This window comes from Bos indicus x Bos taurus, chromosome X (genome assembly GCF_003369695.1).
Source record: "Bos indicus x Bos taurus breed Angus x Brahman F1 hybrid chromosome X, Bos_hybrid_MaternalHap_v2.0, whole genome shotgun sequence".
NCBI lineage: Eukaryota > Metazoa > Chordata > Mammalia > Artiodactyla > Bovidae > Bos > Bos indicus x Bos taurus.
Genome location: NC_040105.1, coordinates 63,931,852 through 63,956,672, shown reverse-complemented (window position 1 = coordinate 63,956,672; position 24,821 = coordinate 63,931,852). Strand labels below are relative to the sequence as shown.

Genomic DNA, 24,821 nt, shown 5'->3' with positions numbered 1-24,821 from the left:
TGCAGTTTAAGCTCTCACTGTAGGTCTTTGATCCTTTTTGAGTTAATGAGGTAGGGTTCCAACTTCATCCTTTTCAATGTGAATATCCAGTTGTACCTGCATCATTTATTGAAAAGACTACTCTCCCTGCACCATTGAATTCTCTTGGCACCCTTGGCAAAAATTGACCATAAATGTAGAGTTTGTTTCTGGACTCTCAATTCCATTCTGTTGCTATAAAAAGTTTATTTCATTAATACATTATTTTCCATGAGGCTTAACCTGGGACCACTTGGAGTAGAATCCATGTCATTTTACCCACACTTATGATCTAATTTAAGTAGGGTGCAATGGGACCTAATTTAGGGAAATGAAGCTGATTGATTAATAGGTCTCCAGGAAATGAGGAATAGGAAGTGTGGTGGGTTTTGTATTAAAAACAGCTTTACAGTGGCTTTGGGCAAATTACTTCACCTCTACGAGTTTTGTGTGTGTGTGTGTGTCACTCAACCATGTCCAATTCTTTGCGACCCTATGGGCTGTGTAGCCCACCAGGCTCCTCTGTCCACAGGATTCTCCAAGCAAGAATACTGGAGTGGATTGCCATTTCCATCTCCAGGGGATCATCTCAACCCAGGGATCGAACATGGGTCTCCCGCACTGAGGGCAGATTCTCTACTGTCTGAGCCACCTGGGAAGCCCCAGCTACTGTGAAATGGAGATCATGGCAATCTCGAGGGGTGTTAGCATTCAGAGACAGAGGCTGTGAAAATGATGGCATAGTCTCTGGTACATGGTAGGTTCTTTATTATTACTATTTTTTTTGTTATTAGTACTATTATTACTATTTTATTATTACTATGCCACGTGGCTCATGGGATCTTATTTCCCCAACCAGGGATTGAAACTGGGCCCTTGGCAGTGAAAGGGCTGAGTACTAACCACTGGACCACCAAGGAATTCCTCTTAGTAGGTTCTTGACATAAAGTACACTCACAGCTGGTACGTGGTCTTGTAAGTGCCCTCCTTCCTGACCCAGGGTGGTTATGTAGGATCAGCAGAGATGGGCTACTCAGGTTCTCATGGTTCTACCCTGTGTCCTACACTGTGCAGCAGTTTTGATTCCATCTCGCCACCTTTCTACCAGGTGCAGAATAAAATGGGTTTCCCAGGCAGTACAATAGTAAAGAATCCACCTGCCAATGCAGGAGATGTAAGCGACGCAGTTTCGATCCCTGGGTTGGAAAGATCCCCTGGAGAAGGAAATGGCAACCCACTCCAGTATTCTTGCCTGGAAAATCCCATGGACAGAGGAACCTGGCAGGCTACAGTCCATGGGGTCGCAAAGTGTCAGACATGACTGAGTGACCGAGAACATACACACACACACACAAGAGGAAAAATGTTCTCCACAGACCAGCTTTCGGGTTAGGTTTCAGGGAATCCCAGTAGTGAACCATACACAATAATTAAGAAATAATTATATCCAGTTTTATATATCTAGAGCTTTATTTCGTAGAAGAAACAGCATCAGATCAGATCAGATCAGATCAGTCACTCAGTCGTGTCCTACTCTTTGCGACCCCATGAATCGCAGCACGCCAGGCCTCCCTGTCCATCACCAACTCCTGGAGTTCACTCAGACTCACGTCCATCGAGTCCGTGATGCCATCCAGCCATCTCATCCTCTGTCGTCCCCTTCTCTTCCTGCCCCCAATCCCTCCCAGCATCAGAGTCTTTTCCAAGGAGTCAATTCTTTGCATGAGGTGGCCAAAGTACTGGAGTTTCAGCTTGAGCATCATTCCTTCCAAAGAAATCCCAGGGCTGATCTCCTTCAGAATGGACTGGTTGGATCTCCTTGCAGTCCAAGGCACTCTCAAGAGTCTTCTCCAACACCACAGTTCAAAGGCATCAATTCTTCGGCACTCAGCCTTCTTCACAGTCCAACTCTCACATCCATACATGACCACAGGAAAAACCATAACCTTGACTAGACGAACCTTTGCTGGCAAAGTAATGTCTCTGCTTTTGAATATGCTATCTAGGTTGGTCATAACTTTCCTTCCAAGGAGTAAGTGTCTTTTAATTTCATGGCTGCAGTCACCATCTGTAGTGGTTTTGGAGCCCAGAAAAATAAAGTCTGACACTGTTTCCACTGTTTCCTAATTTTAAAATTTATTTTTGTTATTTTTTTACCAAGTGGCACAGCACATAGGATCTTAGTTCCTTAACCAGGGATTGAACCCATGCCCCCTGCATTGGATGTATGGAGTCTTAACCACTGGACTCCCAGGGAAGTTCAAGAAATGGTATAGTTTTTAATAAACTTTTTGCCAGTGTAGAACTGTATCACAGCTGAGGGAATCATGCCTGCTTGGATTAGGAAATCACAGCTCAGGTCACCGGTTTACCTTGTGGTAGCCCCTAAATTGTAAGGAAAGGGCCTAAAAGGAAACAAAGCATCCCTGTTCTTAAGAAGGTTTCTCCGTGGATTGCCACAAAATATCATGGAGGACAAATGCAAGTTTCAGAAAAGTATGCTTCATATGATCCCATCATCCTTATTTTAATTAAAACAATGACAAAACTATTGGCATATAAATGTATATGTATGTGTTTAAAATTCATAGACAAATACAAAATAGCCAAACATAAAAATAGGAAACAAGATTGACAGTGATGGGAAAAAGTATTTATTGATGTAAATGAGATGGTTTTTAATTAATGAAAATAAAAATTAAAATCTTAAATAAAAAAATGCTTCTAAGCCTCAACCTAAACAGTGATGGTGTGGTGTTATCAAGGCTCAGGAGGAAGGACATGGTATTCTTTGGCTTCTTATTCCTCTGATCAGAGTTGGTTGGAATTAGGAAGCCAAAATAACTGGCACACACAGAGACTCACAAGACTCTGTGTACTCACAAGAGACTGCTTGCTAAACTGGGTTGTTGCCCAGTCTTCCCCATAACTCTGGTTCCTTCCTCAGACTGACTTATTAAGTACTTTTTGGCTTGGCTGGCCTCATCATTCAACCCCGAGTTCCTCCCCTCTTCCCAGATTCTCCTTTCCTTGTGGCCCTGCTTGGATCCCTCAATGCTTTGGGAGTTTAATAATGGGGAAATCCAACTCTTGTTAGATGATTGTCAGCTCCTGGGTCTCAGACAGACCATACTGAACTTTGTGCTCATCAAACAGCTTCTGGAGGGCATTGATGTAGAGTGCATGGTACTTGTCCACTGTCTCCTCGTTTGGCTTCTTTATCCTGGGAATTGGCAGGGGCTCCCCAACTGTGGGGCAGGAGAAGAGACAAGCATCAAACCTTCCCCCTCAACTCAAATTAGCATCTCTCAGAGGAAGTCACATACTGAAACTCGGTATCTTGGTCCCCTCTACCTCCTTTATTCTTTCTCCCTGCTCCAACCCCACCCTGTCCCATGTTCTCCAAATACCTAATCTCATGCATGCTTAAGAGAATGAGAGTAAACTTAGGAGAGTGCTGAAGGCACGTGTGTGAATACTGATGCCCTCATGGCAGCAGCTGAACTCTGTCTCTTCTGTGAATGGCCACAACTCTTATCTGCGTAGTTGTCCTCCCTGCCCTACCCTCAACCACAACCACCGAAATTCCCATTGCCCATTCCAGCTGTGTGCCAGGCCCCCTGGGACTTGAGGGCTGGATGGGGGGCATCAAGGACCAGGGTGGTCCAAAGATGCTGGAAAGCTTACCAACTGTGGTAATGGGATGATTGAAAGGCAGGAATCCCCAGGATCCTCGAGTGAGGCCCCGTCCATGGAAGGTACAGACACTTAGTCTCAGGAGTTTTTTCAATGTGTCCTGGAGGGCTTTTTGGAAGAACCTTTTCCACGTGCCCTCAGGGAAGGTCTCTTGATTGTGAACTTCATTCTGTCCAAAGGAATAGGAAGGGACAAGGTATGCTCTGCAAAGAGACAGGCAGAAGTGTGAGTTCTTCCAGGAAGCTCCCCACAGTGAAACCCTCTCCAAGGTAGGAAAGCTTTACAATGGCCCCATTATGGGACAAGAGTCCAAGCACCCAAGCATCTCCAGCCTTGTGTATTATCCTTGCTATGCTCCACATCCCTCCAACTGAACATTTTGAGTGGAGTTGCTGCACTTTGTCCTGTGATGGGAGGAAATGAATCACTAATCTCAGGAAATCTAATTGCCTAAATTGTACACATCCAGAAGATCTTCCTAAACTGTGTGTCTGGACACGTCACTCCTCTCTTGAAAACTCTTCCCAGAACTCCTCACTTTGTACCAGGCACTTAGCGTGGCCTACATGCTCCAGCCTTGCCTACCTGGCTAGCTTCTTCTCTCCCCAGCCCTTTGTCACAGTCCGCTTAGCCATACTAAGTGTGCTAAGTTCACACTCATCTATGCGTCTTTGTACGTCCCACTCCCTCTGCCAAAAATGCCTTCCGCCTGTCTTCACGTGGCTTACTCTATTTCACCCTTCACTACTCAGCTCCAGTTTCATCCCCTTGAGTCACCTTCAGTTCTTTGACTGCCTCCAACTTCTCCCACCCCCAACCCCTGCATCTAGTGCTTGCTTCTTTCCTATACTAACACTACCCCAACTCTGTACTCCTTCCTGGCTGACTCCCAGTAGACAGCAAGCCATTTGAAAATGTCTTATTCATCTCTAAACTCCTAGGGCCTGGCATAGTGCCTGACATATTGTCATAGGCCCTTGCTGAATACCTGAGTTCTTTCTCCCCTTTGGTTGGACTGGCAACTCCTACTAATATTTCAATTCACAATTCAGATGTCACCCACTTATGAAACTTCTACTTTGGGTGAAAGGCTTTCCATCAGTTGGTGCTCTCATAGTGCTTTGTACATGTCCATCATCACACATTTTTCATTCAATAAATATTTATTGAGTTCCTTCTGTGTGCCAGTGCTGTTTTCAAGCCCTCGGGATACATAAGTGAACACAGTGGATTAAAAAAATAATCTCTGTCATCATGGAACTTATCTTTTGTTAAGGGAAGACAGACAATAAATAATAATAATGAACAAATAAAAAGCCATATATGTGAAGAAATAAAACTGATGACATATGAGAAGATAATACGTACAATGGGAAAAAACAGAGCAGCATGATCTAGATAGACCTTATTGAGAATAGACATTTGAGCAAAGACCTGAAGGAGGTAAAAGAATGAGCCAAACATCTATTTGGAGGAATAATGTCCCAGACAGGGGAAACAGCTAGGGCAAAGACCCTAAGGGAGGAGCATGTGGCTTGTTTGAGGAAGAGCAAGGAACAGCTCTAACGGAGGGAGCAAGGGGGGTGGCAGTGGGTGAACAGATCAAAGATGTGGCTAAGGACCAGAACATTTAGGGTCTTGCAGGCCCTTTAAAGACTTTGGTTTTGCTCAGAGTGAAATGGGAGCCATGGGAGCACTTGGAGTAGTGACATGATCTCATCTGACTCATGGTGGATAGGATCATGCTGGCCACAGTTGAGAACAGACTCTGGAATGTGAGGGAGGCAAGAATAGAAGCAGGGAGAGCTCTTAGGAGACTTGCAATAATCTAGGGGAGAGACGATGGGGTGGAAAACCAGGGGGTGATAGTTGAGATGGTAAGGGGTTGACTTCTGGATATATTATGTAATTATACATGACTATGTCTGTTTTCCATTGGACCATGAGACCTTTAAGGCAAGGACCAAGTCTTATTTATTTTTACATCCTCAATGCTTAGTACTATGCCTGACACACAATAGCTGTTCAATAACTGCCTTCTACTTTTCAAACCAGATTATGCTCTGTTTGGAGGCTATATCCATGTCTTCTGCATCTTTGCAAACCCCACAGCATCAAGTCTAGTGCCTTCCTTGCCCTGGGTAGTTTCTCTGGGCCTTACGGTGCATGGGGAGATATAGTCTAAAGTCCCACTTCTCCAGACCCCCAGCCTACCAGGTAATGTGCAGAAGATAAAGGTCTTTTACTGTTCTTTCTCCAACTTCAAGTTTTAACAGAACCCATCATAATGTGTCTGGAGGCTCAAACACCCTTAAGGCACAGTGTAAGGGAGTAGAAAGAAGCAATGAAGGTGAAGAGGGAGCCCCTTCTAACACATTTCCAAGAGAAGGCACCATTTTGGAGAGGTGCTACAGAGTACCTAGGATGCCCTGACGATAGGGCACTAGAACTTGGGGACCCACCCTGTCTCCAGTGCCACCTTCACAAAACCTTTACGCTGTTTAAGGAGGACAGTAGTGGCTCCTGGGTGGCACAAGAGGGCTTCAGCACCTCCACCCACCATAATAACCACAGCATTGCCTGAGCCTTTCTGGGTCAGCAAATACTTCAAGGCCAACTCACTCACTGGGCACACACCTGCAAAACCAAAGAGGCAAATGACATACAGATATGGTGCTTGAGGAGGGGGTAAGGTGTTCCTTGGGGCTCTTCCTGCTCAAAACAGTTCTTCTGTCTCCTGACTGTGATTGTTTCCAATCTTCTGTCTTTAACCTGCCCTCCACATCTTGGGTTAGTCCTAGCCTGAGGTCGGTCCTTAGGGCCAGCTGCTTGCCTTGGGGCTCTGTGCTACTTCAGTGGGAGCTACATTGAGTTCTTCTGCCTGCTTTCTCTTAGCTCTATAGCTTGTAAGCCCATCCTTTCTTCTCTACCCCGGGAACCACAGTGGTCTCCCACTCTTGCCAGGCTGATGTCACTTGAGACTCTAGAGTTCTCTTTCCTGATGGTAATCAGGAATGGCCACCACCAAACTGCTTCCTCCTTAGAGTAACCTGGTAAAAGTAAGCCATTCCCTGGGGTTTCTAGAGAGTAGGCAGACCCAGGATCCCGTCCAAGCCAAACTGGCATGAAGATGAACCATGGAATGAGGATGACATCCTGTTGCTCAACAACAGTCACAGAGTCTTTCCTCACCTCTGCTTCCCATCTCTGCCCTGTGCTTACTTTCTGTTCTCTCCTGGGATGGCAGACATTGGCTCCAGGCCACAGTCTTTAAGATCCAGATTCATGCCAACCTGAGAGGTGAGCAGAATTATCCCCTGGGACTCCAGTGGTCCTGCTTGGCCCCTCCAAATATAAATGTATCTTACCTTTTAATGTTTGGCTTCTGTTGTTTTCTGGTGTCCAGAGGATGGATATTCACCCAGAGAGAAGGACATTTGGCACAGTACCCTGGCTTGAAGCCTGGCATGGGGAAGTTGCCCTGGATTCTGATTGATGCCTATCCTTTTATCCCTTGATATCTTATACAAATTTGAAGGGATCAGGAAATGAAGGTCATGGGCCAGGAGAGTACCAGCTAGTATGAAAGTCTCAAAAATGTCTTTGAGTTGCTCCTGGATGAGACCTGCTACATAAATGACTGCCCCAAATAAGCCAATTGACATCGCCGAAACAGTCTGGCAAAGTATATCTGAGCTGTTCCATTCATGCCTGATTTTCCCTACATTTGGTTTTGATATTTGACTTTTGCCTTTTCCTTTCCACTTTGGCTTTGATCCTGAACCCCAGGCTTCTGCTTCCTCCTCTGAAAGGATTTTTGGCAACTCTTATGAATGCCTATAACTTACCCTCCTACCTAATCAAACCCTGCCTCCCAGATTAAACCTGAGGCTCGGCCACATATTCCTGTCACTGGCCCAGTGTGCTCGGGACTCATTTTCTACTAAGTGTTCTTCCAGCAGGGAGTGAGTACTGGACTGACTGTCAAGGCTTATTAAAGTTGGAGCCCCCAGGTAGGTCAGAGAATGGAATGATCTCTTATACTCACCCATTGACATCACATATTCTCGCACAATTGGGATCCAGAAGATCCCTTCCAAGGTCGCTACATAAGGAGTGATGCCTGGGAAAATCCGAGCAAAGCCAGTGGTCTCAGTGGCAAAGTTGATGAAGGTACCATAAGGGAGTACGCCATGGGGTGGCTGGCAATGATATAGTTGTGTCTGGGAGAGAGGTCATGAGTCTTCACCAGCTGTTAGTGGGAGATTGAGTCAGAGCAGTAGATAGAAGGAAGAGAGGACATGTGGACTCAGAGGCCAGCAGGTAGCCTGTGTTTCCCTTGAGGAGCCCCTAATCCCTATTCACTGGGATATTGTCACTCTCATAGAATTGCAAGGGGTTATGATGCTCGGTGAGGCTGACCTGAGTTTGCCACTGTGAAGCAAGGTGCTATTCATTCATTTCCCCACTTGCCCATCCATCTTGGGACCATACTCTATATTATGCCTCTGGGCTTTGACCTCCACTGTTGGCCACAAAAGCCTTTGAAAATATGGGGCTGAGTGGGGAGGGAAGAATCTGGGCAACAGGGACTGAGGCCCTTCAGAGGAAGGGTCGTTACCTTTATTGGGAAGTAATTTTGGAAATATTTCCAGATTGTCCAGTTTCGTACCCAAGCTGAACGTCTACCACCTGCAAGTACAGAGGGAAGGGAAGAGTGGTTGAGATCTTGCCAATCCCTCTACTTCTTCTGGAGGTGGAGGGATCTTCCTAATGTCCTCGGGTCACAGGAGGGGGCTCCTTTTCACATTTCCATGTTTCTTGGGCATAGAGCTATAAGGTCTATCCCTGAATCCAATCCCCAAGAAGACACAGGCAGCCCCTGCTCTTCTGGAGCCACCAGAAAGGTGAGAGAGAAATAGCATGAGGCTGGGAGCACCCACTCAGAAATCAGCCTCTTAATTCTTCCTGGGCAGCCTGGCCGAGCCCTCTGTTCCTGCTGAGCTTTGCACCCCTGTCTCTCTTCTCTTCCCTCTCTCCTTTGCCCTTCCTCCTCTCTCCCTAACTTCCACTCCTTGCCCTCCTTTCCCTTTCCCCTTCTTTCCTCTCCTCACCTCTTCTCCCCCTGCCTCTCTCACTCTTCCCTTCCACCCTCACTCCATCCCTGTGGTTCCCTCCTTGGCACAGACAGGGATCACTGCTCTTCCCCTGTTTCTTACCTTGACTGTGGGTGTTCCAGTCATAGGCGAGCCAGGCTAAGGCGAGCACAGACACCATCCAGAACTTAGTGAACACCAGAAAGTAGGGTATAACGATAATAGGAATAGCTCCTGAGGGGACACAAGGGGTTCATGCCCTTTAGTTCCCTTCAAGTTTAATACACATCTCATTATCCCAGTCTCTGCTCTGTAGTGAGGAAGCAGGTCAAGGCCAGTGTGAGACTGTTCTTCCCTCATCCCCCCAACCCCCCATCTCCCTCTTAGCGCTGCTGTGGTCCAAGATGACCGCTGAGTCCCTGAATCTGGGCCCCCTTGATGGCTGCGATCTTAACTGAGAAAATGGCAGAACCATGGCATTCTCAGAGTAGGTCCTCACCTGGGGTCAAAGGACAGCACTGCTTGGCAACTGAAAGGAACAGTATCTTGTGCCAATGGCTGACATCCCCATTCTGAGACCTCAGGAAGTCCTCAACCCTCCTTCCTTTGTCAAACTGCTCTGTCAGCACATGCCAGGGGAGAGGGCTGCCTGCACTGTACAGGCTGTTTGATGCTGAGAGGAAAATACATATTAGAAACAGCTTTTCTGTGTTCAATTCCATCCCATTCAAAATGGGTCAAAAGTTCAGAAGGGGGAAAAATCACCTCTGTTAGCAAAGGGTCACAGCAGACTGTGAAATGTGAATGTGATACATCTTACAGCTGTGGGAGTTGAATTCCATTTTAAAATCTGCATCCATGAGACAGAAGGGCTCGTACCCATATTGTGAATTTTAAAAATTTCAGCTAAAAGAATGACTTTGTTGACCAGATAACCATATCACAGTAGATAAAAAGTTTCGGAGAAGGGAAAGAAACTCAAGAGTTACCAAACAGCAGATATGTCTGTTGCATCTTGGACTCTGATGGAAATAACAGGAAAAAGATGGAATGGACATTTCAAAAAAAAAAGATCTGGCTGAGATGACTGTTGTAAGCATGCTAATTAAATAAGAAATAGTAGGGGGAGGAATTTTATGGGAAGCTTGCCATGGAAAAACATCCTGCTACCTCTGACTCTAATAAAAGATGAGAGTAAATTTGTTGGGTAAGCCTCAGAAGAAAACTCAGGTAAAAGTAAATATGAATCTTTATTAATTAAAGGGAGCCTAGGTATATAATTTCTTTTATATCTTACTTCTAATAAACTTAGTTTGTATCACCAGCAATTAGAAGAGTGCTTTGCATGCAGTAAGTATTCAACAAATATCTATAGATTGACTGAAAGATGAGGAAATGTTTTCTCTTTTCAATATTAGGTAAACTTAAATGATTAGTGTTTAGTCAGCATTTGTGTTGTTTAAATCCAATGTTATTTTGAAAGTATAGATGGGTTAATTTCATGCCTTATATCTAATGATTTTCAGTAATCCATCAGTCCTAAAAGTAGTTTACTGAACTGGTCTATTCCAGTTGAGCTATTTCAAATTCTAAAAGATGATGCTGTGAAAGTGTTGCACTCAATATGCCAGCAAATTTGGAAAACTCAGCAGTGGCCACAGGACTGGAACAGGACTGGAGTTTTCATTCCCATCCCAAAGAAAGGCAATGCCAAAGAATGCTCAAACTATCACACAATTGCACTCATCTCACACACTAGTAAAGTCATGCTCAAAATTCTCCAAGCCAGGCTTCAGCAATATGTGAACCATGAACTTCCAGATGTTCAAGCTGGATTTAGAAAAGGCAGAGGAACCAGAGATCAAATTGCCAACATCCGTTGGATCATCAAAAAAGCAAGAGAGTTCTAGAAAAACATCTACTTCTGCTTGATTGACTATGCCAAAGCGTTTGACTGTGTAGATCACAATGAACTGTGGAAAATTCTGAAAGAGATGGGAATACCAGACTACCTGACCTGCCTCCTGAGAAATCTGTATGCAGGTCAGGAAGCAAGAGTTAGAACTGGACATGGAACAACAGACTGGTTCCAAATAGGAAAAGGAGTAGGTCAAGGCTGTATATTGTCACCCTGCTTATTTAACTTATATGCAGAGTACATCATGAGAAATGCTGGGCTGGATGAAGCACAAGCTGGAATCAAGATTGCCAGGAGAAATATCAATAACCTTAGATATGCAGATGACACCACACTTATGGCAGAAAGCGAAGACCTAAAGAGCCTCGATGAAAGTGAAAGAGGAGAGTGAAAAAGTTGGCTTAAAACTCAACATTCAGAAAACTAAGATCATGGAATCCAGTCCCATCACTTAATGGCAAATAGATGGGGAAACAGTGGAAACAGTGACAGACTTTATTTTGGGGGCTCCAAAATCATTGCAGATGGTGACTGCAGCCATGAAATTAAAAGACTCTTGCTCCTTGGAAGAAAAGTTATGAGCAACCTAGACAGCATATTAAAAAGCAGAGACATTACTTTGCCAACATAGGTCTGTCTAGTCAAAGCTCTGGTTTTTCCAGTAGTCATGTATGGATGTGAGAGTTGGACTATAAAGAAAGCTGAGCACTGAAGAATTGATGCTTTTGAATTGTGGTGTTGGAGAAGACTCTTGAGAGTTCCTTGGACTGCAAGGAGTTCCAACCAGTCCATCCTCAAGGAAATCAATTGGAAGGACTGATGCTGAAGCTGAAACTCCAATCCTTTGGCCACCTGATGTGAAGAACTGACTCATTTGAAAAGACCCTGATGCTGGGAAAGATTGAAGGCAAGAGGAGAAGGGGACGACAGAGGATGAGATGGTTGGATGGCATCACAGACTCAATGGACATGAGTTTGAGTAAACTCTGGGAGTTGGTGATGGACAGGGAAGCCTGGCATACTGCAGTCTGTGGGGTCGCAAAGAGTTAGACATGACTGAGCTACTGAACTGAACTGAGAGTCATATCTCAATAAACATCACTCCCCTTGTGAAATCTGTTAGAACTGCAGATGTGGCACCTCAGAGGACCAGAAGTGTCCTTTGAGGGCAATCTTGCCAGACCCAACCTGTTTGAGTATCATCGGTGTCACTTATGGTGACAAAAGGGAGATTTAAAGAGATAGGAGAAACACAGGCCAAACATGGAAGGGTTTGACTTTGTGAAACAAGGAGTTCCGTGAAAGAAAGCAAGGGTGTCTGAGGCAAAAATAAAGGACACATTTGTGCATGTGTATGTGTGGCGCTATCTTAGACATTATGGCCTTGACACAAAGAGATGCTTCCAACATCTTGTCCATGTTCAAGTGAGTAGTTTTGGAGTGGATTATCAAGGAGGAATTTCACATAAGGCAGGCTCTTAATTTAGTTTGTACTGAAGATGGCTAAACCATTCTAATAGATATGTAGCATGGTATCTCATCATCATTTTTATTTCATTTCCCTTATACCTAATCATGCTTAACAGTTTTTTATGTGTTCACCTGTCTTTTGTATATCCTTTTTGGTGCAATATCTATTAAAACATTTGGCTCATTTTTAAACTGGGTTGTTTGTTTTTTTGTGTGTGAGTTTCTTTATACAATCTGGATATAATTTCTTTTATTTGGATACAAGTCTCTTATCAGATATGTGATTTGCAAACATTTTCTCCAGTTTGTGTTTATCTTAAAAAAAATTTTTTTTTTTTGGCCACACAACAAGGCTTGTGGTATCTTAGTTCCCAGACCAGGGATTGAACTCAAGCCCTCAGTGAAGCACAGAGTCCTAAGCACTGGAATGCCAGGAAATTCCCTGTGTTTATTTTTTTATTCTCTTAACAGAGTCTTTCTTAGAGCAAAAACTTTTAATTTTGATGAAGTCCAATTTATCATTTTTTTTTTCTTTTACAGATTGTGCTTTTGATATTAAATCTAAGAACTCTTTAGTTAACCTCAGGTCATGAAGGTTTTCTCTTACGTTTTTACTACAAGTTTTATGTTTTACTGTTTGGATCTGTGATCCATTTTGAGTTCATATTATAATAAAGTGTGAGGTTTTGGTCAAGATCCATTTACTACATATGGATAACCAATTGTCCCAACATTGTTTGTTGAAAATACTATCCTTCCTCCGTTGAATTGCTTTTGCTTGTTTGTCAAATATCAATTGGCCATATTTGTGCAGGGCTGTCTGGACTCTATTCTGTTCCATTGATCCATGTGCTTATCTCTTCACAAATACATCACTGTCTTGATTACTATAGTTTTCCACTAAGTCTAAAAACCAGATAGTGTGATCCTCTATTCTTTTTTCAAAATGGTTTTAGATATTGTAGTTTGTTTTTCTATATAAATTTTACAATCATCTTGTCGATGTTTATAAAAACACCTGATGAGGCTTTTCAAATTAAACTTTTTATTTTGAAAAAGACTTAAAAAGAAAATTTGCAAGAATATTTTAATAAAATCCCATATAAGCTTCACCTAGATCTCTTTTTTGTTAACATTTTGCATTTGACTTATTCCTAAATATAAATATATGTTTGTATTTATAGTCCATTGCAGAGATTACAATGCTTTGCTCCTAAGTAACTGTGTATTTTATAAAAATTAAGGCAGTCACAGTGCCATTATAAAATTTGGGATATTTAGTATTTAGGAAAAAATGTTATCAAATGCAGTCTGTTGGAATTTTTATTTGAGCTGTGTTACATTTATAGATCAGTTTTGGGAAGAACTGACATCTTTGACGGAGAAGGCAGTGGCACCCCACTCCAGTACTCTTGCCTGGAAAATCCCATGGACGGAGAAGCCTGGAAGGCTCCAGTCCATGGGGTCGCTGAGGGTCAGACATGACTGAGCGACTTCACTTTCACTTTTCATTTTCATGCATTGGAGAAGGAAATGGCAACCCACTCCAGTGTTCTTGCCTGGAGAATCCCAGGGACGGGGCAGCCTGGTGGGCTGCCGTCTATGGGGTCGCACAGAGTCGGACACAACTGAAGTGACTTAGCAGCAGCAGCAGACATATTTGAGTTTTCCAATCCATGAACACAATATGTCTCCATTTAGGTCTTTAATTTTATTACCATGTTATAGTTTTCAGCCTACAGATGCTATACAGGTTTTATTAAATATATTCATAAGTATTTTATTTTTGGAGGCATTTAAATGGTATTGTTTTTAAATTTTTATTTTCAATCATTCTCTGCTAGTATATAGAAACGTGGTTGACTTTTATGTGAGATCTTGTGACCTGGGACTTTGTTAACCTCATTTGTTAGGACTTTGTTAACCTCATTTGTTAGTTCTTAGAGGGATATTTTTTAGTATATTTTTAAAATAGATTTAGAAATATGTAATCTAATGGGATTTTCTGCACAGATGATCATGTCATCTGTTAATTAGTACAGTTTATTTCTTACTTTTCAATCTGTATGCTTTTCTTTCTTTTTCTTCTTGCTTTATTGCTAGGACTTTTAGTATGATGTTGAATACAAATGGTGAGTGTGGACATCCTTGCTTTGCTCCCCATCTTAGGGAGAAAGCTTTCAGTTTTTCACCATTAAGTAGCTGCAGGTTTTTTTTTTTTTTTTTTTAATATAGATGCTCTTTATCAAGTTGAGAAAGTTGCCTTCTATTCCTAGTTTGCTGAGAGATTTTGTCATGGATTAAAGTTTGTCAAGTGCCTTCTCTTTCTTTTTTGCTTAAATCCAAGATAGCAAATTTTATTAAGAAAAAGTTTTTTTTCAAGTGCTTTTTCTACAACAATTGATATAATTGTGTATTTTTCTCCCTTAGGTGGTTAATATGGTTAATATGTTTTTCAAATATTTACATGTACAGTCCTGGAATAAAGCCTACTTGGTCATGGTATATTACTCTTTGTAATATATTGCTGGATTTGATTTGCTAGTAGTTTGTTGAGGATTTTTGCATCTATATTCATGAGGGATATTGGTCTGTAGTTTTCTTTTTTGTATTGTTTTGTCTGGTTTTGGCATCAGGGTCTGGCCTCATAAATGAGTCATTAAGTGTTCCTCCCTCTTCTATTTTCTGGAAAAGATGATGTAGAATTTGTGATATATCATCTTTAAAATGTTTGGAAGAATATGCCGCTGAAACCATCTGGGTCTGCAGATTTCTGGTTCGGAAGTTTACAACGCTCCAAAATTAAAATTTAATTTAATTAGTAGTTGTAGGTTACCTATTTCATTTTGGGTGAGTTTTGGTTGTTTGTAGTTTTCAAAGAAGTCATCAAATGTAATTGTTAACTTGTTTATTTATTTTCTCAGTTTCAGAATTTTTCACTTTGAAGCTTCATTGTTAGGTATGTAGACATTTGGGATAGTTATGTCTTCTTGGTGAATTGACCCTTTTACCTTGGTTGTGACTTTACCTTGGTTGTGACTTTAAAAAGATAAACATGTAGAGCCTCAAGTTACTAATGATTACTAGCTTTGGTTAAAGATGATACCAGTATGAATCTAAGTGGGTCCTTTCTTCAAATCATCTCTGATTCACCTTTCTTACTAACTTTCCCATATAGTAATAGCAACATTTATTGTATACTCATCGTGTAAAACTAAGTATTGTACATGCGTATTTTATTTAATCTTCATAAAGACCCCATTAGGACAATAAGCATTCTCATTTTGTGGACGAAGGACCAAGGTTCAGAGAGGTTCAATAACTACTTAAGGTCACACAGCTAGCTGGTGGGTGAGCCAGAGTTGAGAACTCACACTCTTCCTCCAGAGACTGAGCTCTCCCAAAGGCCTCCATCTCAACACTAAGACCAGGAGACTGTACTCTTAACTACTGAGCTCGAATCATTGCTTTCCTTTAGTCAAGTATTAATTTCTGTCAGTTCTGTCCTTCAAACGTCTTTCAAATTATTCTGTTCCATACCTCCATGCTACCACCGGTCCAAGTTACCACTCTCTCTTTCTAAGCCAACTGCCAATGTCTTCTAATAGGTTCCCTGCGTCCATTTGAGTCATGATGCAACCAGAAGGCTAAATGCAGAGCTCTGTCCTTCTACAGCATATAACCAAGAGCATGGCTGGCTTGTCAAAGAGACATTTCTGTGGCTCAGTGATTACGTAATGGATCAAAAGTGATGATAAATATGAGAACTGATGGGGTTGGTGGTAATTTAAGAATTCAATAACTCACATGGCTTCTGGTGACTCTTAGGATCAAGTCCAGTCTTGTAACCTTGGTTCTGAAGGTCCTCCGTGATGGAGCGCCTGGCCACCCCCTTGCACTCTGCATGCCACCATACTGTTCTACTGTAGATTTCTTCTACCTATTCTGTTCTCCAGCCTCTGGCTTCTGTGCATGTTGTCCCTTTTGCCTGGAAGACTCTTCCCTCAGCTTTTTGCCTGGCTAGTTCTTATTCATATTTCAGGCCTCAGGATAAACGTCAGTTTCAACATTTTGGAGATATCTTCAACTTCTCTCCCTTTTCAAAAAAAAAGAGAAAATCTCTCCCATTCATCCTTCTGCCTCTGTCTCCATTGCTACTGCCATGGTCCAGAACTTGATCTCCTCTGGTCTAGACTGCAGTCTTTTGTCTATTCTTGCCTGCTGATCTCTTCCCCCTACTCTGTTTTCCATGCTGCTGCCAGATTTATTTTTAACTAAGCACAGTTGTAGAGTTGTCTGCCTCCTATGAAACCTTCAGTACTGTCCTACTGCTAACAGGATAAAGTCTGAACATGTTAGTCAGGCATTTAAGGCCCTCCATGGACCGGCCCCACTCACCTTCCTAGCCTCATCTCTCAGCACCAGCACTCATACCCCATATGATCTAGCATGTGGTCCCCAACCACTGTAGGGACATGGGGTGATCTGAAGTGGTTCATAGATGGAAAGTTATTTTAATATGTACTGAATCAAAGTGAGTTCATGGTAGTGGTATAAAGTTTCCTATTAAAATATATTAATTTAGGTTATAGGAGTGAGTCAGTTTGGGGAAAATGTTAAGTAATAATAGTATAGGTGGTACTTAGCTGTGGAAAGAACCAGAAGGTGGGATGCAAATGACTGAAGAATGGGAAACCGAGGTTCAACCACCTTAGTCTACTCTCCATTCCCTCAACCCACCATGCAATTTCACATGTCCATGCCTTTGGTGATGCTGTTCCTGGTTTCATTTGCTGTTTGTGTGGTTAGCAACTTACCACACAGTAGGCCCTCTGCCTACTACACAGTAAGCTTCTTGAAAACAGCCTTTAGCAACGTGCCAAGCACAGGGAGATGACTCACAAGAAATATATTTGTAACATTCAATTGAAGTGCACAGAAGTTTGGTTTCAACATTCTCCTAGTAGCAAGTGAATGTTAACTGGGAGAGAAACCACCAGAGCCCTTGTTCTAAATTAGGAAAGGAGCTTCTGATGTTCCAGGGTGTGCATGAGTGTGTAAGGTTATGCAAGCCTGTCATTTCCAGAATAAAATGAAAACTAAGATTCTTAATCAGTTGGCTCAAAGCCTTCAGAAATCCAAGAACATGACTGGTTTGTCAAAGATGAATTTCTGTGGCTTTACAATTACTATACTGGATCTGTATAAGAACCAACAGGAGTGAAAAAGATAACTTGATTCAACACACATAGACTGAGCACACATCATGTGAAATCCCTGTGCTGGAGGATGAAAAATATGGAAGTGATGAAAATAATGTGGGTATGGTCACTGATGCCTTGTATGGAGCATTTATTGTCAACAAGCACTCTGTTCAGCACCTAATGTGCATTATTTCATTTAATACTCTCACGACCCTGAGAAGTAGATAATTTTATTATCTCCATTTTACATATGAAGAAACTGAGGCTCAGAGAGGTCATGTATCTTCAATCCATGATTTGGGAGAAAAAATAGGTAGCATTTGTTGAGTCTTTAAGAACCAAAAACTATTTTAAGCACTTTAAATATACTTAATTTTAAGTCATATTAAAACATAAAAATAAACTTCCTGCCTTCCAGAAACTCATAGTCTAGAGGGGAAGATTGATACCATAAATAATGGATATATCCCAGAGGGTGAGAATGATACAATCAGGGTTCAAATGTCATTATATGGGAACCATTCTTTACTACAACCTAGAAAGGTTTATGGGCAGCCTAGAAAGGTTTCTTGCAGAAGGTGAGACTTAAATTGAATCTTGGAGGAAAAGTAGGATTTTGACAGATGGATTAGTGGCAAAAGGGCCTTCCACAAGCAAGGAAGAGCTACAACAAAGGCCTAGATATGGAAGAGTTCAGGGTCTGTGAGTAACATCATAACTTGCAAAAGTACAGGGAGTATGGGAAACCATGGAGTAGCAGATGATGCTGGGAAAGAAGCAGAGGAGCTCAGGTCTGATGCTTAAGGGAATGAGAACCCAGATTCTCATCAGAGGAAGAGCATGATCATATTTGTGCATCAGAAAGATTGTTTGAAATGACTGTGGGAGCAGGAGAAACTGAGGGAGGGAGGTCAGCTAAGAGCTGCAGTGTCTTAGATGAGAGATAGTGAGAACCTGAAATAGGCTACTATTTCTGAAATCAATTTGAAAGATACTATGGAGGCAGAATTTTCGGGGTTTGGCAGTTGAGTGGATGCAGGGGAGTGAAGAAGAGGTAGTAGGGAGTGATGCCTTGAAAGGGCCTGTTTAAATGCTGGGAAGGTATCAAAATTTCTATTTGCCTCATTTTCTAGGATCTGGTTACTCATTATTCTTCTTGAAGGTGCAATGAAATCAGAGTCTAGGGTGCCTGTCTCAGAAGTGGTAGTCACTCTTCTGCTGATCATATACTAACGCATATATATGGAATTTAGAAAGATGGTAACAATAACCCGGTGTACAAGACAGCAAAAGAGACACTGATGTATAGAACAGTCTTATGGACTCTGTGGGAGAGGGAGAGGGTGGGAAGATTTGGGAGAATGGCAATGAAACATGTAAAATATCATGTAGGAAACGAGTTGCCAGTCCAGGTTCGATGCATGATGCTGGATGCTTGGGGCTGGTGCACTGGGACGGCCCAGAGGGATGGTATGGGGAGGGAGGAGGGAGGAGAGTTCGGGATGGGGAACACATGTATACCTGTGGCGGATTCATTTTGATATTTGGCAAAACTAATACAATTATGTAAAGTTTAAAAATAAAATAAAATTAGAGAAAAAAAATGATATATGGCAGAAACCAATACAACATTATAAAGCAATTATCCTTCCATTAAAAATAAATACATTTTAAAATGACCAATAAACACATAAAAACATTAAAAAATGTCTTATGAGGTGGAGTAGTTGGGCTCCAAGTAATGTCAATTCCTATAACCCCCCAAAATAAAGTGAACACCTGTTGAGGGTTTTCTTTGATTGTCAGAGTGGTCTTGGGAGCTGTGTTCTACAGTGGTGGAGGGTGAATGACTTACTTGCACAAGGTCACATAATAAGTAAATGGCAGACTTGGTCTGTTTGACTCCCAAGACTATGTTCTATTTTTTGTAGTATCAGCAACCAGAGAAAGGAGGCAAGCCCATGAAAAAAAGGATTTCCAGGAGAGGGAGAAAAGAACAAGAGGTAGACTTGTTTTACTGAGGAGAGGTCTTTACTGAGGAGAAGAAATGTGGAAGAATCAACTGTGTCAAGCCTGGTCTTGCAAGAAATATAATACTGACAAGGCATGACTCCTGTTTTCATGAAGCCTATTGGGTAGAGGAGACAAAGGGTGTAAAGGCTGCTACTCAACCAATTTTTACAAAGTGCAGAGATTTTCAAAGACAATGTAGTCTCAGGTTACCAGGAAAGGGTTGCAGAGAAGGTATGACTTGAGCAATATCTCAAAGAAGGGATTGTCCATAGATAGTCCAGGAAGGGTGATCAGGAAATTTTTTAAGTGGAGGAAACAGAGCAAGAGTAAAGGAGTGGGGGGTAAGTATCCTTCCCATTTGTTCTGTGAATAAGATACCTGGAATACAAGCTTCAAGTAGGGGGATGAGCTGGCACAGAGTTAAAACCAGAGAGTGGAGGAGGTCCTCAAATGCCCCGGATGACACATTTTTACTTCATCAAGTAGGCAAGGGAAAATCAGTGACTATTTTTGAGCAGTAGAGGGCTATAATCAAAGACGCATTTGAAAGACTCTTCTGGATGTAAGCAGTGGAATATATTGGAGAGGTTGGAGAGTAGAGGACCAGGAAAGAGGATATTGCAATAGTTTAGATAGCTGGTGATACAAGCCCAGAAAAAGAGAGACAGATGGAGAGCCATCCTTTAACTGGAAGCTGGGCCTCAAAGAGGCTCTCAGGAGCATTGCTGAGTTCCAAAGGTCATGAACATTTGCATTCCCCCAAACCATCTTTCCATTCCTCTCTTCTCACTTGTTTCCTCCTTCTTGTCCCTCTGCCTTTTCTCTTTTCCCTACTTCTGCCCCCAGCCCACTTCCAGTAGTGCTCAGTAATCAGTCATGATTCTGACCATCATTCAGGAAGGAGGAGAAATGCTCAGAACGACTCTGAGCAAGACAGAAAGAATGAAGGAAAGAGTGAGAAAGAGAAGACAGAAGGGAATTAGGAAGGAAGAAGGGAGGGAGGAAGGAAAGACACTTTTTTGTATGGAGGGTTTATTGTGAACCAGGCTTGAGAGGATGGGGATATGGAGGCTTAGAAGGGTTACAGTACCTGTCTAAATTCACACAGCTAGTTGTTAACCAAGTTTGACAAACTGCAGAACCTATGTCCTGTTCACTGCGTCACATTGCTGCTCTTTCCTGCCTTCCCTGATCCTGTTAACCTTGTGTAATATTTTCTAGTGGCTTCACTGTGTCTGTTCATTGCACTTAACACAGTCAATCTTACAATGTAATGATTCACTTATGTGTTCAGCACTGACACCTGGAATGGTAGAATGGTGGAATGAATGATTATTTTCTCTTTGTTAACAGAAGGAGCCTATACTGGACTCATTCTTGTAGTGTCACAAGAACAGCCAAAATCTTATACTTTGTAATTGCTCTGTAACTGTTGGACAGATTTGACTGTCTTAGGCATCTCTGTGGGTATCATACACTGTTACATGTTTTAGCTACCTTGATAACCTCCAAGATCCAGGATTTGTGTTGTAATTTCTAGCATGATCACTAGAAGAAGGGAAACAGGATGTATAGCAACTAAACTAACACAAGGCAAGTGGAATGATAATCAATCTAAAAGAAGTCAAGACAAATGGCCAATCAGTACACGAAAAATGCTGAAGTTCACTAGTCATTATGGAAATACAAATCAAAACCACAATGAGATATCATCTCATTTCATTAAGATGGCTACTAAAAAAACAGACAATAAAGTAGTGTTGGTGAGGATGTGGAAAAATTGAAACTCATGTACACTGTCGGTAAAAATGTAAAATGACGTAGCTGCTATGGAAAACAGTATGACAATTGCACAACAATTTTAAAAATGGAATTACCATATAACCCAACAATTCTACTTCTTGGTATATAGCCAAAAGAATTGAAAGCAGGCTCTCAAGGAGATATTTGAACACTCATGTTCATAGAGCATTATTCACAATAGCCAATACTCTTGCCTGGAAAATCCCATGGACAGAGGAGCCTGTTGGGCTGCAGTCCATGGGGTCGCTAGAGTCGGACACGACTGAGCAACTTCACTTTCACTCCACTTGCACTGGAGAAGGAAATGGCAACCCACTCCAGTGTTCTTGCCTAGAGAATCCCAGGGACGGGGAAGCCTGGTGGGCTGCCATCTATGGGGTCGCACACAGTCAGACACGACTGAAGTGACTTAGCAGCAGCAGCAGGAGGTAGAAAAAACCAGAGTCCATTAATGGATAATGAATAAACAAAAAATGGTATATATATATAATACAATATTATTCAGCCTTAAAAAGGGAGGAAATTCTGTCACAACATGGATGAATCTTGAAAACATTGTGTTAAGTGAAAGAAGGGAATCACAAAAGGACAAATAGTATTCCACTCATCTGAAGTGGGACAGAGAGTTTTCCACTCAAGACACATAGGTGTCATAGCTCTTCTAGGATGGCTGGAAGCTGGTGAGATTGGAGGAGGGGGTGTTACCAGGAGGCTAGTCCTTATCGTCTGGATCTTTATATATTCAGTGCTGAACATACCCTTTATTCTAGTTCATGTCCTTTGAGAGGGGAAAAGGAAGAAAGAGAAAAAATACTCAAGAAATATGATTTTCTGGGAGAAAAATGAGAACATTATATTGAGAAGCTCTCTCCAGAAGAGCCAGAACAATCTAGGCACTTGTGTTCGAATACCATACAGAGGTTTCCCAGGGTGGGACTGACCCCACACCTAAAAGGCTCAGCTCATACAGCTCTTCTCTGAACCTCTTTTCCTTGCTCTCTCTGCCCATCTTGCCTACTCTTTCTGGGGTCCAGATTTGAAATGACAGATGCCACCACGATGTCAAGTCTCTTAGGACATTCTGGTGACCCCCACTTTCCTAACTAAGGGCTGGAACTTGTTAAGGGGTCTTTTTGAGGAAGTTAAACATAGATGCAAAGGACAGCAACAATAAAAAATGAAACATTAAAAACAAATAAATTTATAGAAAAATCACTTCCTTCTCTTAATGCAACTAGAGTCAAGTTATTGATAGGCTAAGGGCTTAGCATGATTAGATTTCTATAAGGCTCACTAAGTTTTCATCTTTGGGTGGCCATGGACTCTTTTGTTAGTCTGGTGAAGCCTATAGATCACGTTTCTGAATATTATTTTTAAACGCACAAAACAAAATACACAGACTCACAAAGGAAACTCATCATAGTAAAACACAGTTATCAAAATATTGAAAAAAATGTGGTACAGTAACATGAATTCTTGATTTATGCAGTAGACAACCACACCTAATGGTAGTTCCAATAACTATTGGGATTCGGAAGTGGTAACAAGCATAAATGAACTTTTGAGATGCCTGCAACAACCGGCATGTGAAATTTAAATCTCTGTGATGTCTGTTACTGACAAACTGTGGTTTACTGCCTACATTCATCTATTCAATATGAAGTTAGTGAAAATTCAACATTGTCCCTCCCCGTCTCATTCTAGGTCTACGTGCATGCTAAGTCGCTTCAGCCGTGTCCAGCTCTTTGTGACCCCGTGGACTTCAGCCTGCCAGGTTCCTCTGTCCATGGGATTCTCCAGGCAAGAATACTGGAGTGGTTGCCATTTCCTTCTCCAGGGAATCTTCCTGACCCAGGGATCGAACCCTTGTCTCTTAACTATCCTGCATTGGCAGGAGGGTTCTTTACCACTAGTGTGACCTGGAAGGCACTAGTGTCTCTAGGTCTCTAAGAACCTCTGCTCTACGGGACATATATCCTCCTACAGATTGGACTGGGCAGCCTCCTATCCTGTCCCATCCTTCAGGATGAAATTTCTCCATGTCCAGTTTCCAAACTCGGCCCTATAATCGGCTGCCCACAAAGACCTGGTTTCTGACTGGGAAAAACTTGGAATTCTCAGCCCATTTGCCCAGCACTGATGACTGTGATTTTTTGAGTCCGTTGAAGAACTGGCCCTTTCTCAAAATTCCATCTAATGAGTCACTCAGGCAGCCCCCAGCTTTTCCATAATTCTCTCATCATAATAAAGAAAATCACCTTACCTCTGCCCAGTACCAATTCTGCCCCTGTCCCCAAATAAGACTCTTTTCAGCTAGTTCACAGAGGGGCAGTCCTGAGAGAAGGCCGGGGTGGACTTTAAACCAGAACAACTGTAGCTTCACTCCTGGCCTTTGTGTTCCTCAGTTGGGAGGAGAGAGATCTAGTGAACTCAACAATAGCCATCTCTCTGAGTGGAGGGGCACAGTCCTTCCCAGAGAGAGGGGACCGACCGAATGATCTCTTTAGAACCCTCCCAATCATCTGGAGATTCCTGCTCTCTTTCTTCATCTGTTCTCTGTGGTCTCCAGGCCCTGGGGTTCACTCACCTAAAAAAACGTAGACTGGCATCCACTGCAAAACAGAGAGGGTCTGGAGGATTTCCTGAAGATTCAGCTGGGAGAGGAAGGCCATGGCCATAGTGCTGTTCTGTTGTGGCAAGAAGCCCAAACAGAAGGCCAGTGCCTCTAAAGCTGAGCTGATTATAGGTGCTTTGCTTTAATCTCATTACTGAGTCCTTTTATCTGCTGGAGGTTTTAGTCTTGACCTAACCTTTTCTCCAGTCTTCCCTGTTCTCTGCCCCACCCCAACATCCTACACACACATTCATCTCCCTGTCATGCATCCTTTCCCCACGGGTACTCAATTGCCTTGCCTTGGGGTGGTTCTAGCTCTGTGTGTGTGGGAGGGGGTCCCTGATAAATTAGTGCAGGAAAAGGGAATGGCTTAGGCCTCAAACGGGATCTCTGAAAAGGAGTCTGCTACTTTCCCCTGCTTAAGGAAAAGCATCTGGTGATCACACTTGCTTCTGCCCTGGTGGATGCTCTTTGACACTGCCTGGCTTCTGCTGAGAGCTACCTAGTTGACTAGAGCCTTTTTCTGAGTGAATATCTAGGCTTCTCAGATTCCTCCTTGTGCTTCTGTTCCCAGTGATCAGTGGTACATCTCTGTACCAGTGATCAGTGGGAGAAACACTGCACAGAGTGCAGACCTGGCTTCCAGTCCAGGTTCCACCAAGTTCCTCCCAGGACACTAGGGGGAATCACACCATCTCTCTGTTGTTGGAAGGCAACCCAGCAGTTAAGGGCATGGACTTTAGAGCCAGATTGTTGGCGTTCAGGTCTCAGCTCTTCCACTTACAAGTTGGCGAACCTCTGTGCTTCAGTTTCCCCACCTGTAAAATGGGGATAATAATAGTACCTACTTCATCAGGTTGTTCTGAGGATTGAGTGAGTGAATGTAAAGCTCTTGGCACAGGGCCTGGCACACGGTAAGTACTATTATGTTTCCTGTTATTATTCTTCTCATTAAATTAATGTCTATTAAATATCTATTATGTTTAAGG

The 24,821-nt window shown here is 42.5% G+C and overlaps 1 protein-coding gene across 1 annotated transcript; it reads right to left on the bottom strand.

Annotated features, from left to right (window-relative positions):
• Positions 1 to 2,258: 2,258 nt before the first annotated feature.
• On the bottom strand, positions 2,259 to 23,896 carry DGAT2L6 (diacylglycerol O-acyltransferase 2 like 6). Its single transcript, XM_027535395.1, is given in 8 exon segments — positions 2,259 to 3,266; positions 3,706 to 3,917; positions 6,177 to 6,351; positions 7,763 to 7,912; positions 7,915 to 7,966; positions 8,336 to 8,406; positions 8,934 to 9,044; positions 23,806 to 23,896. Coding segments are annotated over 8 exon segments (1,017 nt in total). The 3' UTR covers positions 2,259 to 3,111.
• Positions 23,897 to 24,821: the final 925 nt, after the last annotated feature.